The sequence below is a fragment of the Schistocerca serialis genome, chromosome 3, assembly GCF_023864345.2.
Source record: "Schistocerca serialis cubense isolate TAMUIC-IGC-003099 chromosome 3, iqSchSeri2.2, whole genome shotgun sequence".
NCBI lineage: Eukaryota > Metazoa > Arthropoda > Insecta > Orthoptera > Acrididae > Schistocerca > Schistocerca serialis.
In genome coordinates, this window is record NC_064640.1 from 575,917,710 (window position 1) to 575,933,219 (window position 15,510).

At 42.0% G+C, this 15,510-nt stretch overlaps 1 protein-coding gene across 1 annotated transcript in view; it reads left to right on the top strand.

Annotated features, from left to right (window-relative positions):
* LOC126470466 (zinc finger FYVE domain-containing protein 26) overlaps window positions 1-15,510 on the top strand; it is a 370,429-nt gene that overhangs the window by 38,636 nt on the left and 316,283 nt on the right. The window contains exons 6-7 of the mRNA XM_050098326.1: window positions 2,608-2,755; window positions 6,993-7,189. Of these exons, the coding sequence (XP_049954283.1) occupies window positions 2,608-2,755; window positions 6,993-7,189 (345 nt within the window). The remainder of the gene's footprint in view (window positions 1-2,607; window positions 2,756-6,992; window positions 7,190-15,510) is intronic.

The following is a 15,510-nucleotide window of genomic DNA, read 5'->3' on the forward strand; positions in this document are numbered from 1 at the left end:
AATATGCTATAAAGTGTTTGTGTTATCATCTTAGAACCCCATGTTGTAGTAATAAATCACAGTCAAAATTTTTTTGCTCATAAAATCCGGTCTGAGGAGTAAAATTAGTTTTGTGTCACTTCAATTTCATGTAAGTAAACTATCTAAATTTTACAAACCAGTGCATTTCTTTTTGTATGAGTTACATGCCCTGCTGCAGCAAGGAAAAGAAGGGAATCAGCAGAAAAATACTCCTATCAGAGCACAAAAAATGTGAATTTGATCCTGTTTATTTAAAAGACTCTGATGGAAAAGTGGGGTACCAGCTGCCTCATTCTACCTTCCTCAGCACATTTAAAAAAATTCCCAAAAATTTTGGCATACTGAGAGAGAAGAAGGTAGTGGCAGTGGCAAAGAAATGGAAAAGTAATAAATACAGGAAGATAGTGTACAATGTTGTGTTATAGAAAGAGCAAAGGAGACAATAGCAGTGTGAGAGAAACAAAGGGTTACAGTGCCAGTGGAACATAGTTGACAGTGACAGAACAGTGCTAGGAAAAGAGTGAAGGAGACAGTGCATTGGGGGGGGGGGGGGGGGGGGGTTGGAAGAATAGAATAAAGAGAGAGAGGAAAGTAGAAGTGGGTGAGAACCAGTGACAATCAGTCACAGAGTGTATGGCAATGATAATGATGGAGACAGAGGTGCTGACGGTGAGAAGAAACAGCTGCAGTAAAAAGGAAAGAATGAGATATTAGCAGTAAGCGAGATCAAGTGGGATACTGTGACAGTGAGAGACTGTAGTAACAGGACAGAATGAAGTGGACTGTTGCGGTGACACAGGAGACAAAGATGGAAAGACACAAAGAGATAATGGCAATGAGAATGTTTGAGAAAAGGCAACTGGCAGTGGATCGGTATGAGCAATTTACAGCGATGCACTAGTGGGTGTGAGTGGTTTACAGTTAGGGGAGTTTGTGGGAGTTTGATGTGAACTGCATGTTAAAAAAAGTATGAATATATTTGCGTGCCAAAATATTTGGGAACATTTTTAAAGATGCTGAGGAAGATAGAACGAGGCAGCTGATACCCCACTTTTCAGTCAGTCTTTTAAATAAAGAAGAACATATTTCTACTTTTTTTTGCTCTCCAGTAGTAGTATTTTTCCACTGGTATAACATTTCACACTTATTTTTGTGTGAGGGTGACATGGTTAGGATTGGGGTGTCTCGCTCTGCTTTACCTGGGAAGTGGAGGGGGGGTGGGGGGTGGCACTTGACCATACCTCCTCTACTAGTTGCTGCAGTTATCTCTTTTTTACTCTGTTTTAATTACTTTTTGATGTGGTTAGTGCTTTTTCCTGCTGCACCAAAATTGAAATTTTAGGAGCAGCATCCTGATGAAGACAAGACCGTAAGGATTCCATATCCTTGCTAACAGATGATGACCAAGGAACAGTTGAGCAGATTTTTATGCTTCCTTCGAGGGAGTGGGTTATATTTCCACCTTTAACACTTCATCTATTATGGATTGGGGTTTGTAAGGGACTTTCCCCACCACATGCTGAGCCCCAGGGTACATTCGACGACACCTACTCACCTACTGACTGTTTCTTGCACCTTATTGTACCATTCTTGGTTCAACTGATGTTGATTACATTTTTAGCCTCCTGACTTTTGGTATTACTAATCTCCCTGCTTGACGGTATAATATTCCATTGCTGTCTTACTCTTAATTGTGTTGGCAAGGGGGGTCGGGGGTGGATGAAGGTTCTCTCATCACAGATGAGTCTTATGGAGCTCTCATCTGCTCTCTGACCTGCATACTAGTCTGACCCACATACATTGACTGCTTGTTGAATTGATTCTCAAATGAGACTGACACCTCAATGGAAAAAAAGTGAGATAACACAGTGAATGTGACAAATGACCTGAATTCTAGGGGACTGGGCTTGTTACCTATCCAGACTTAGATTTGTGTAAACCATTTTGAACTTTATTGAACACTGCAGTTATGGTCTAAATAGAGGATACTTCAGGTGGAAACAGCAGCCAATCACAAACCATAACTGATTGCTGTTTCGACCCGAAAGCACTTTTATTAAGATCTCATGATTTTCTTAAATCCCTTCAGGTGAGTGTGAGGATGATACTTTACAAAATGACACAGTTGATTTCATTTCTCATCCTTGCACAGTGATCTAGTGGTCCAACTCTAATCATTTTTTCATTGATGAAATATTAAACTCTAACTGCCCTACATCGCTTTTTTCCTCCCTTTTCTTGTATTGATTTACATCATATCTTAATGAAATGGTTATGTTGTGTTAATGTTTATGTTTTACGTGCAGCTGTGGCCAACATTTTTGTGCTCTGAATAGCTATTTAGTACATTAAAGTCTAATGTAGCTTATGTTATTTACATATTATGTGTCATCCGCCCCATTCAATCACATTTATACAACAACAAACTAGTTTAAAATTTTGTGTTGCTGCCAATTTCCTCTTACCCTATATTCAAAGATTATTGTTCTTACACCAATATGTATTTTTGATGTGTTCCAACTTCACTGTGTTTTATGTATTAAATAGTGACACTGTGTACTTGCATCTAATTTTTTTCTTTTGTAGCTGCAAAGAGACAAGCTTCCTTGGTTGATGGTGGTGATGATGAAAGTATTAATAATGCAACTTTACAAAAGACATATGATGATGAAGTAACACACAGACTTGCTTATATTAAAGAGAAAGTATGTGGCATCTATTCCTTAACTTACAGGTGAGATAGTTTTTATGTTATTTCCCTCCATGTCAATGTCTTTTTTAGAAATAAAATTCTGTTATTCAAAAACTATGCTAATATGAATTATTACATGAATGATCTAATTTGTTATAGATGATTGAGTGTAAGCAACATTTTCCACTTAAATTGTGTGTTTATTAGGATGTCTTCTGACTTTCACACTGTTGTAGCTTGGAAAGCCATTTTGGGTAGTGTTTACCTGTATAAAAGTCATGAAACAGGAACACATTAGTGTGAATGTAACATAATGGAAAGATAGTTACCTAGACCAAGGAGCAATGCACATGTGAAATGAAGTTATTTCACATGATGTGTATCATTTATAAATTATTCTGTCTGTAATGGTTTGACAGATAGTCAGTGCACTTAACCAGAAAAGGTTGTACAGAGATGTAATTCTGACCAAATAATTAAACTGGAAGTAAACTAGCAGTTTCAGAGATTTATGCACAGTGAATTTAACCTACCACATGTAACATAGCCTACAATAGGCGGCCATGAGAGATTATGGGCATCAGTTGACCAGACCTACATATTATTGACCCAGGGGCCACCCAGTCCAGAGCTCTCAGCTACCAGTCGTTAAATGACATCCGGATTCTCCAGGTTTTTAGCCTGTTAAGTATGGGCAGAAAACACATTTGAAATCTCCCAGGGTCTAGAATGGATATGAAGCTACCATTTCCTCACTCCTGGCTTATCCTGCACTTGTCCGGCATATGGGGGTGGGGAGCATGTCAGCTCCCTGCATTAGGTTTGAGGTAAGCGATGAGGTAAATACGCTGTCCAGTCACATTAATGCGACCACCTGTCAAAAGCCAGACTATCCATATTTTGCTGCATGGATCACTGTGAGATATGCAGGAAGAGTGTCAAAGAGGCTCTGGAAGATACTGACAGGGGTTTTGAGCACGCTGACTCCAGTGCCATGGCCAGCTGTGCTAGATTTCTCGGTTGAGGATCCATGGCACATACAGCCCAATCGAGGTGGTCTCACAGATTCTTGATTGGTTTTAAATCTGGGGAGTTTGGTGGTGATGGGAGTATGGAAACACATGCTAGTGCTCTTTGAACCATTCACATTCACTGCAAGCTGTGTGACATGTTATATTGTCTTGCTGCCAGTTGCCATCATGCTGATGAACAACTGCACGTAGGGGTGGATATGATCCCCAAGGATAGATGCATGCTTATGTTTAAACATCATTACAAATTAAAACTGTGTACTGCACTGAGATACAAACTCGGGACCTTTGCCTTTCATGGGCAAGTGCTCTACCATCCAAGCCACCCAAGTACAACTCACAACCCATTCTCACAGTGCTACTTCCACCAGTACCTGATCTCCTACCTTCCACCTTCACAGAAGCTCTCTTGGAAGAAAGCATAGTTTGGGAAGTATTGGCAGAAGTAAAGCTGAGAGGGCGAGCTGTGAATTGTGATTGGGTAACTGTGATGGTAGAGCGCTTGCCTGCAGATGGAAAAAGTCCTGAGTTCAAGTCTTGGTCCACCACACAGTTTTAATCTAACAGGAAATTTCATGCCAGTGCACACTTTGCTGGAGAATGAAAATTTCATTCTGGCATACTTGTGTTGATAAATAGTGCCTACCAGACTGATGAGATCACCCAAGGTATACCACAAAAACATTTCCCAGACCATAACTCTTCCTCCTGAGGCCTTGACCCTCCTGACAATTTTTTCAGGGTTCTTGCTCTCACTCATTTCACCTTATAGCACATAAAACACGATTCATCTGAAAAGGCCACCTCTTGCCACTCAATGGACATCCAGTTGTGATATTGGCATACAAATTCAAGCCTTCATCATCAATGAATAGTAGGCAGTATAGGTGCATGAACCTGGTCCCTGCTGTGGAGGACCATATGCAGCTATGTTCACTGAACAATCATTGAGGGGACACTGTAAGTAGCTCCTTGGTTCATCTTGACAGTCAGTTACTCACCAGTTGCAACCTATTTGCCCATACACATGTCTGCAGTTGTCATTCACCACTATCATCGTGTGGTGTACCAGTTTCGGATAACATAATTTAGCTATGTATGGTATCCTGTAATGCTGGCAGCGTGTAAAAAGTTTACAAACTTAGCAATTTTGGAAATGATTCCAGTCTGGGCTTGAAAGCCAATGATCATGCCCTTTTGGACATGAGATAAATCGCTCCGTTTCAACATTACGATGACAACTGCACCGTTTTCCGTGTACCCCGGACATACTGTTTGTACCGTCCACTGCCATCTGCTATCTGTGAGTGGTTGCATGTTGACATTTAACATAGGTGGTGGGCACATTAGTGTCACTGGACCATGTATAGTGAGTAATTGAGTATTAAGTTCCATGAACTCTCCCAGAGCCTCATGGTTCTGAGTTATTCATGAGAGAGAGAGAGAGAGAGAAACTGCCCAGTAGTCATATACAGGCATGGCTCATGCTTTAGATACTGAGGAAGGCTGCGAGAAAGAAGATGGTGAATCAAGCGAAAATGAACCAGTATTACCTGGAAACAATTTCAGCAAGTTATCATTGTCAACTCAAAATTCATGAGCTAGATCCTTGTGATTATTTTGTACATATTTCAATGAAATTATATAAACACAATGAGTTTGTGACTATTTATTCATCTAAGGTTATTGATCTGTTGGTGGGTGTGGTGTGTGTGGCTGTGAACTGGGCTCTGCACACTCGATCCTTTCTGCATATTCTACAAGGGATGGAATGAAATAATGTTTAACGTAAACAATATAATATAATATCAATCATTGGTTTGTTTGTTTTGAATTCCTTTAAAACTAGCTTTCTTCACATGCCTGCTGACGTGAAATTAATGGTTTTATATCCATTTATTTACCTAAAACTAATCAATAATCTTTTAAGTCATTATCATACTCATAAATAAGAACAACTTGTCCTATTAGTAGATATGTAACTTTCAGATTGAATGCATTCTTTCCTTTCATTGATTTGTATTGGGACAGTTAAGAATTTACTTTTCGAGAGCAGAGCACTCATCAATTCTTGACCTGTTCGCCTTTATACCAATTGCCATCAGAAAAACAGAAAATCTGAACTCGGTAGTGGCAGCTGCATATGTTTACAGCAGCGACTTCTCTCACCCTTTCTTGTTATCAGGGGAACTAACTCATGGGAAGAAGCTTTAGCGAGACAGGAAACATTTCCCCCAAACAGCAGCAGAGGCACATCAAATGAAAAATGAGATTTCCCAAATATAAAAATTCTTTTATAAATTCTTACTTGTGAATGACAATGATGGGAGACAGGTTAAAGGTTTGGCTGCCATGTGTATTGACCTGGATATATCTGACAGCCTACAACCCGTCAAAATAGTTGAAGAATTTTGAAAAAGTTATCTGAGGAGACTCGCTACGCAGTAAATGAGCTAAATAAAATTATGTTTGCTTTATTAATGTTTTGGTGTTTACCTTTATAAAGTCTACCCTCAGCTGAATCAAGCCCCTTCCAAACCAAACTCCTGGATATGCCACTGCATTTATCAGCCAATGACACATTTCCCGGCACTTCATTACAACAAATTGTACTAAAAGATGTGTTTTGGAGATAGATCGTTAATGCAGTGTATGTTTGCTTTGCTGCATGCTTAATGTTTTTCATGTTTTCAAATCCAAATAGTGACATTTTTTCACCAACGATTTCCTCTCTTCATTCATGAAACTTACTATTTTCGTGTTCTAGTGCTAGCTAGTGAGGCAATTACAAACTTGCTCCAACCATGCATAGAATTACCAATGACAGAAACAAAAAACTATCTAAAACGGTATCAAAACATTCTTACTGAATGTCAGCCAACAGTTCCCAAAACATTGACTGTCTTTATTCATGTGAGAAATATTCAGAATTCACTTGATAATTTAAATTTAGCAATACATTATTGAGAAATATATTTTCATTATATTTTGAAATGGCTCCACCTCAGAGACTTTAACTATGAGCCGCAACTGATCCTATAGCTATTATCTTCTTTTCCCCTTCACCTGAAACAACACTGCACTTCATTTTTCTTGCTACTGATGTCTTCCTCCAATGAAATTACATGGTTACTATTGACACTCTTTTATTGTGGCTACATTAAGAATTAATATTTTGCAAATAATGTATAAGATGAAACAAAAGTATGGAGACTTTCAGTACTGAATTGTTTTCTGTTTTTTTGCAGGGCTGAAATTATGGAGAATTTGTTCTCCATGCTTCTCCTTGGCTATGAGTACATGCAAGATGAAAATTCCTCATTGAGTGGCACAGAAGAAACTGAGTCTGTGTTGAAAACTGAGGTTTCTCATCACTTGGAACCTAGTACCAGCTCAGAAAACTCTGAAAGAAAAACTGATAAACTTGTTTCAGCATTGAATACAGGTGAACAAAAATTTGTCTGTTTATCAAACCTTTACATACTGATTTTGTATCTCTTGGTGCTGAACCAGAAATTGTAATGGTAATTTGCTGAATGAGTAGTCGAAGTACTTGCTGGAGAGTGAGCTTTCAAACGCTAGGGCAGTGTGCAAATTTTGTTTCACGGCAGAATCTGTGTATAATGTTGATATATTATTGTGAATGAACTAATGACTGAGAGGTTGAGCTTGTAAGGTACACATTATTTGCAGATAAGAGCACATTTTACTTAATTTCCAGTTTTGCTATTTCACATACAGGAAGTGAATGTATCATTGCTGCAGTACGTACAGAGAAAGAAGTGAGCAGTAGGTTCCAATGCTGACCAGCAGATGTGGTTGGCCATGTAATGCTGTCAGAGCCAGTGGAATGAGATACTGATGCTGAAATCACTTGTGATGTCAGCAAAGAGATACATAGGGAAAGTACATTTATTCTGGTGCAAATCAAGTAATTGTTATTAATAAATATTTGCTAACAAAAGTTGCCTTTTGCCACTCAGACATTAGGAGTAGTCTACGGGTCAAAAATACTATCTTCCAGTAATTTTCCAATGCCAGGAAACGTTGATATTAATAAATAAATGAATAATGTAGGCATAACCAAAGATGTATGATCTTATATGAACTATATCGAATGTATACTGAAGTTACAGACTGTGCGCCATAGTCAGCTGTTGTTGATAGGATGCCTTTTGATGTAGTCGTATGCTCTCCTACTGTTAGTAGATTGCTTATAATCAGTGTGAACTATTTTATTTTACAAAGTTTCTTAAATAAACGCCCTGTAATAGGATTGTATGTAAAAATTATTTGCACAGAAAACTTCTGTCTGCTTAATTACATAAAACATAGACAGTAGCACTGCACTTTGAGAATCCAACAGTTCTGCTATGGCTGTGCAAGGGGACACAAAACTACAAGAGCATCTCCACATAACAGGTAGGAAGAATTTCTATGTGGCGACTCAGTAAATCATTTCAAGAATGGTGGACTGGCTTAATTATCACAAAACTCTGGTGGGAAAGCATGGCCAGTTATACTGTATGTCCCTTATACCATAATCTACAGACTCACCAGCTAAACTGAGACATTTCTGGAGGTTTAGTTTGCGTGGGATGCTCTTACAAGGTCAAGAGAATAATAAGACATTAAAGTGGTATCTTGTTTAGTGAGCACCTCCCATAAAGTGCAATTTGCATAATGAACAAAACAAATTTTTAAAAAAATGATTCGCTCACTGAGCAATGTTTTGCATAACGAGTGATGACAATTTAGTGTGACGTCACCAGCCGTTTGTGTGCAGCAGGGGAAACTTACATCAATATGAACACCTTTAATTGTTGGCAGTGGTATATGAACAATCTCTTTAGTATGTAATGCAGTCTGGGTTTAGCACTCTTTCTGTTACCATCTTAGTGCATCTTGTGATCACACATTTTTATAAACTTGTGTTCAGATCTTTTTTTTTTTTTTTTTTTTTTCTTACCATGCAAGTTTTAATAATTTTTGTAGAAATTTCCATGAAGATAAAGCTGCAAGAGGATGACCATAAGAGAAAGAAAATGACCTTAGAAGTGAAATGTAAAATCATTGAAAAACGCGAATGTGGTGTGAGCATTGCTGATTTAGCACACACATACTATTCAGTTTAGATCAACTATTTACGCTATCCTCAAGAACAAGGACAAGATTAAGGAGATAGATGCTTCAAAGGGCACGTCAAGAGTATCTAAACAACAGTTTCATATTCTGGATGATGTCGAAAGGTTGCTCCTTATATGGATAAATGAAAAGCAATTGCAGGACAACACTATTAATGAGAACATCATTTGTGAGTACACAAGAATGATTTTTGCTAACTTCATTAAGAAGATGCCAGCATCATCAGCAGTTGAAGAAGTGTTTAAGTGAAGCTGTGGGTGGTTCAAGAAGTTTAAGAGAAGAACCGACATCCACAGTGTCGTGAGGCATAGCGAAGCTGCCAGCTCTGACACAAAGGCAATAGAGATCTTCACCAGCGACTTCAAGATGCCCATAGATTCTGAGAGTTATCTGCCACAACAGGTTTTTAATTGTGATGAGACCGGTCTATTCTGGAAAAAGATACAGAAGCTTACTGTTGTGACGCGCCGATCATTCAAAGTGCTGCCGCGCAATTACGTACATCCTCTACATGCGGCACTCTCTGCCAGCCATGCAGCAGTCGCACCACCTAAGTGGCCAGCCGGCCAGCGTCCGCTAGACTTGGACTTAGTGCTTATTTGAATGTTACCGTGTTCACATTGGTCAACTTGACCTGTGGCTTACATGTGTTGCGTCGTTTTTGAAATATATGTGTTCAACTTGACGTTATAACAATTGGCGACGAGGTAGTGGATTTTTCCTTTTCACCGTTGACCCGCAGGTTTCCATGGCTACTTTAGAGCAACTATTGCAAGGTCTCATTGAACAGCAAACGCTTCTCACATCGGCGATTCGTGATTTCATTGCGGCGTCCAATGCGGGCCAATTCTCGTCATTGTCTGTACCTCCTTTCCCTCCTTACGACGAGACGGCAGAACACTGGTCTGATTACGAAAAACGTCTTTGACAGCACTTCTTGGCATTTCATGTCACGGCCGAACAAACATGTAAGTCTCTGTTCTTTTCATGGATTCCACCTCAAATGTATCGGTTGTTGTCGCAATTGGCTCCTTTGAAAGATCCTGCGTCTTTGTCCTTTGCTGAAATGTGCTCACTTCTGTCCATATATTTTCATAAGCAAACGCATGTGGTCGCCTCTCATGTTGCCTTTTATTGTTGTCAAAAACAACCGAATCAATCCTATCGTGATTGGGCTGCTGAGCTTCACGGCCTCAGTCGAAAGTGTCAATATGTTACTGACATTCACAAAGAATCCTATGCGGATTCCATGGTACAGGATGCTATTATCCGGTTGGCGCCTGACAAAGAAGTGAGGCAACGTGCCCTTCAGTTGGCAAATTGGACTCTAGATGAAGTCCTATCCGTCGCGCAGTCTTTTGAAATTTCTCGCGCCGCTGAAGCGCAAATAGAGGCGTGTGGTGACGCCGGGGAAATACAACCTCTGTGCACTGTTGACAATGCGTGCGGCGTGTCCCCGCCGGCCGACGTGGCCGCAGTACGCTCCCACGTGCAGCCTCGGCCTAACCATAAACAACCCTCTCAGAAACTGCAGCAAAACCCCCGGCAACTTCCTTCATGTCCGCGGTGTTTTGCGAAACATTGACGCGAGGATTGTCCCCAAGGTTGGGCCGTGTGTCACAATTGCAAAAAGAAGGGTCATGTGTCTTCCGTTTTCAGTACGCTCCCACGTGCAGCCTCGGCCTAACCATAAACAACCCTCTCAGAAACTGCAGCAAAACCCCCGGCAACTTCCTTCATGTCCGCGGTGTTTTGCGAAACATTCACGCGAGGATTGTCCCCAAGGTTGGGCCGTGTGCACAATTGCAAAAAGAAGGGTCATGTGTCTTCCGTTTTCAAATCCGACCGCATACATGATGTTCATGACCGTGATGCTGATTCTGCTTCTGTGTTGTCTGTCAATTGCACTTCTTCCCTTTCAGGGAAGTTATTCCTCACAGTCCAAATCCTTGGTCGGGATGTTCGCATGCAGGTGGATACTGGTTCTGCTGCCACTATCATTAGTTCTCAGACGTATCTTCAGTTGGGTTCTCCAATCCTATCACCTGTCACTAGGCAATTATGGATGTACAATAAACAGAAGATTTCTCTCTTGGGACAATTTAATGCTGAGGTATCTTACAAATCCGTCGTTCACACTGTTACCATATTTGTGGTCGACCATAGTAATGCGGAAAATCTTTTTGATTTTGATACCTTTCGCGTTTTTCGGTTCTCCATAGATGCCTCTGTCAATATCGTCTCTGATGCCATTCTTTATGCTCAATTGGATTCCTTGTCGATGACATTTTCGTCCCTTTTTTCTCCTGGGTTAGGTCATGCAAACGATTTTGAAGCTCATATCACACTCAAACCCACTGCTTGGCCTAAGTTTTTTCGGGCTCGACCCATTCTTGTGGCCCTTCGTGATCGGGTAAAACGGGAGCTGGATCGTCTCACTGCTTCAGGGGTCTTGCTTCCTGTCACTTCAAGTGAGTGGTCCTCTCCTGTCGTTGTCGTTGCTAAGCCCAATGGTGATATTTGTCTCTGTGGCAATTTCAAAGCCACTGTAAATGCCCAATGCCTCATCGACACTTACCCTATGCCCCAACCTGAAGAATTGTTCACTAAACTTGCGGGAGGCCAGTATTTTTCTAAAATTGACCTGTCGGAAGTTTATCAATAACTTCCGCTCGACACTGCTTCCCGGCAGTTTCTGGTCCTTAACACGCCTTTTGGCCTCTATCAATACCAACGATTGCCATTCGGGGTTGCCAGCGCCCCTCCTCTCTTTCAGCGATTCTTGGAACAATTATTGCTCACTGTCCCTGGGTGTATCAATTATATGAACGACATTGTTGTCACTGGCTCCACCACTGAAGAACATCTTCAGAATCTCCGCACACTTTTTCATGTCTTACAGACTGCCGGTCGTAAGTGTAATCTTCAGAAATCACAATTTTTTCAGGCATCTATCACATACTTGGGGTTCCAACTCTCTCGGGATGGTATTCGTCCGCTTCAGCAAACTGTCGTTGAGATCAATGCCCTTCCTCGCCCTATGTCTGTTAAGGAACTGCAGGCTTTCTTGGAGAAATTAGCATACTACCACAGGTTTTTACCATCTGCGGCTTGGTGGCTCAGCCGTTGCATCGTGTCATGCGATGCGGCTTTCCAAAAATTGAAGACTAAGCTGAAACAGGCCCTGTCCCTGGCTACTTATCGACCTGGCCAACATCTCATTCTTGCCACGGACACGTCAGAATATGGGGTTCGTGCAATCCTTGCGCACCATTTTTCTGACGGTTCTGAACAATCCATTGCTTATGCCTCCAAAACGCTCACGGACGCCCAACGGAAATATTCTCAAATTGAAAAAGAAGCTTTGGCCATTATTTATGCTCTTCATAAGTTTGGTGTTTTTCTTTATGGATCCAAATTTCAACTTGTAACGGACCACAAACCACTTGTTTCCTTGTTTCATTCATCAACGTCACTTCCCGACAAGGTTGCACACCGCCTCCAGCGTTGGGCTCTTTACTTGTCTCGGTTCAATTATGAGATTCATTTTCGGCCGATGGCTCAACATGCGAATGCTGATGCACTGTCTCGCCTTTCCATGGGTCCTGATCTGGCATTCGATAGGGACGAACTTTTGTGTTTACACCTGGACGTTGCCGAGCAGCGGGTTGTGGACGGATTCTCCATCACCGGGGACCGGCTGGCGGCTGCTACGGGTTCTGACCCTACCCTCTCCCGGGTTTTATACTGTATTCAGAAGGGTTGGCCAGATCGGCCGTCCGCTAAGACTTCTGATCCGTTGCGGAACTACTACGCTTTGCACTACCGTCTCACGGCTAGGGATGGTACTATCCTCCTTTCCACCGACAATGTGTTGCCGCGTCTTGTGGTACCTGCGTCTTTGCATGCTTCGGTCTTGCGCCTCCTTCACCAAGGGCACTTGGGTGTGTCTCACACAAAATCTCTGGCGCGCCGTCATGTGTACTGGCCTGGCATCGACTCTGAAATCGTACACATGGTCACTGCCTGTGGCCCTCGTGCATCACAGGCCGCTGCACCGAAGTTATCTTTGTCACTGTGGCCTTCGCCTGAGAAGCCCTGGGAGCGCATTCATGCTGACTTCGCAGGACCTTATTTAGGTACTTACTGGCTACTCGTAATTGACGCCTACTCTGACTTTCCTTTCATTGCCCGTTGCATGTCGCCTACCATCGCGGCAACCACAAGTGCTCTCGCCCGCATTTTTTCTTTGGAAGGTCTTCCCTCTACTCTTGTTACTGATAATGGTCCGCAATTTTCCTCTTCCGAATTTGCGGATTTTTGTGCTCATCACGGCGTCATGCATGTCACGGCCCCTCCATTCCATCCGCAATCTAACGGTGAGGCTGAACGACTGGTCCGCACATTTAAGGCTCAGATGAGGAAACTCCTGACTTCTTCTCCTGCTGATGATGCTCTTCTCCAATTTCTGGCTTCTTACCATTTCACCCCCATGGGCGACCACAGCCCGGCTGAGCTCTTACATGGCCAACAGCCCCGCACGCTACTTCATCTTCTGCGGCCTTCCACCTCACGGCCGCGGGTGCCTTCGCTTGGCCGGTTCACCGCCAGCGACCTTGTATGGATACGGGGATATGGCAGGCGGCTAAAATGGAGTCCAGGGCACATCTTACGACACCGTGGCCGATACCTGTATGAAATCCAGATGGACATGGGTGTTGCAGAGTGTCATTCGGACCAGCTTCGGCCTCAGGGTGCAGGCAACGACTGTTCCAGATGCCGCTACACCACCTTTGGCTCTACCTGACGATCGGGATCTTGGCATCTCTCATTACTCACAACGCAGCCCTCTCACCGTCATCTCAGTGCCAGCACAAGAACGGATGCCACCAGGAGACGTGCCCATGCAGGAACCGGATGACTATCATCTGTCGGAGCAACTCTACTCATCTCCTTCTACTATGGATGCCGACACATTGCCCATGTCTTCTGTTATATCAACCGTACTTGCTGCAACAGGCTGATTGGTGCACGGGGCCCCAGCAGATACGACCCCTATGTCTCCTGTCATCTCAACCCGTTATCATCGGGGACACTTCCGTCCGTACGGGAAGCCGCCTCCTCGAGACTTCACGGCCAGTCAGACAACGCCTATGGACAATAGCCATCTACAGGCCACCTCCATCAAGACCAGTGCAAAAATTTTAAAGGGGGGAAAAGTGTTGTGACGCGCCAATCATTCAAAGTGCCGCCGTGCAATCACGCGTGTCCTCTACATGCGGCGCTGTCTGCCAGCCATGCAGCAGCCGCGCCAGCTAAGCGGCCAGCTGGCCAGCGTCTGCTAAACTTGGACTTAGTGCTTATTTGAATGTTACCGTGTTCACAAGTCTTGCTTGGTCAACTTGCCCTGTGACTTAAATGTGTTGTGTCGTTTTTGAAATATATGTGTTCAACTTGACGTTATAACACTTACCTTTATAACAGCAGAGGAGAATGCATTGCCTGCTCACAAGCCATTGAAAGACCTTCTCACACTGCTGTCTGTGCCAATTCAAGCAGTAAATTGAAAATTAAACTGCTGCTTTTTTACCGTTCAGAAACTCCACGAGTGCTCAAGAAGTGTATCAATGGAGTGTTTGGTCCTTTATTGAAAAAATATTTTCTTGAGATGAAACCGCCACTCCATGTCTTGCTTGTTACAGACAATGCCCCTACCCATTTCCCATGCCTGCATGACCACCTTCTTTGTAGAATTTCAACTCATCAAGATCCAATTTCTGCCTCCCAACACCACTCCGTTACTCCAACCTATGGACCAGCAGATTATTCCTAACTTTAAGAAGCTTTACACTAAAGCACTCTTCAAGCATTGCTTTGAGTTGACTGAAGCTACCAATTTCACTCTCAGAGAGTTTTGGAAATATCACTTCAACGTCATTTCCTGCATCAAGATGATTGAAAAGGCATGGGAAGTGGTTACCAAGAGAACTCTTGCTTCTGCTTGGAAGAAGCTTTGGCCAGAGTATGTTGTTGAATGTGACTCTGAGGCATTTGAGTCAGTACCTGTGGAGCCTGTAGTCAATGAGATTGTGTTTTTGGCCAAGAGCATGGGACAACAAGTGGATAACGATGATATCAATTCTTTTTATGTAAATAATCAAGAATGTAATGATGTTTTGTTGTGTTAATTTTTGTAAGATAACCGTATAATTTAGTAACATAGCCACTCCTCAATTATTGCTCAATCAAGTACGGCAGGTGGCCAAAGTCATGTTTATGTTCCCCTAACTCTTTTGAACAATTGTATCAATGACTTATTCAATATAAGATACACAAGAGAGAAAGTATTTGTAGCTGAATAAAACTTCCTTATCCATCTACAGAAAGTGTTGACTATTTTCAGTAGCTTTAAAGGAATAGAAAAAAGAAAAATAAACAAGATTTTGAAAACTAACATGAAAGGCATACCTTTTACACTCTACTTTTATTTTTTACTACAATTGCTCACAGTAAAATAGGGTCTTTCACTACACTGTTTTACTTGTTTGTCAAATATGTGCAAATTGAACAAATACAAGTCACTGTTAATAAATAGTAGAGGTATGCCATTTTCCTTAATTC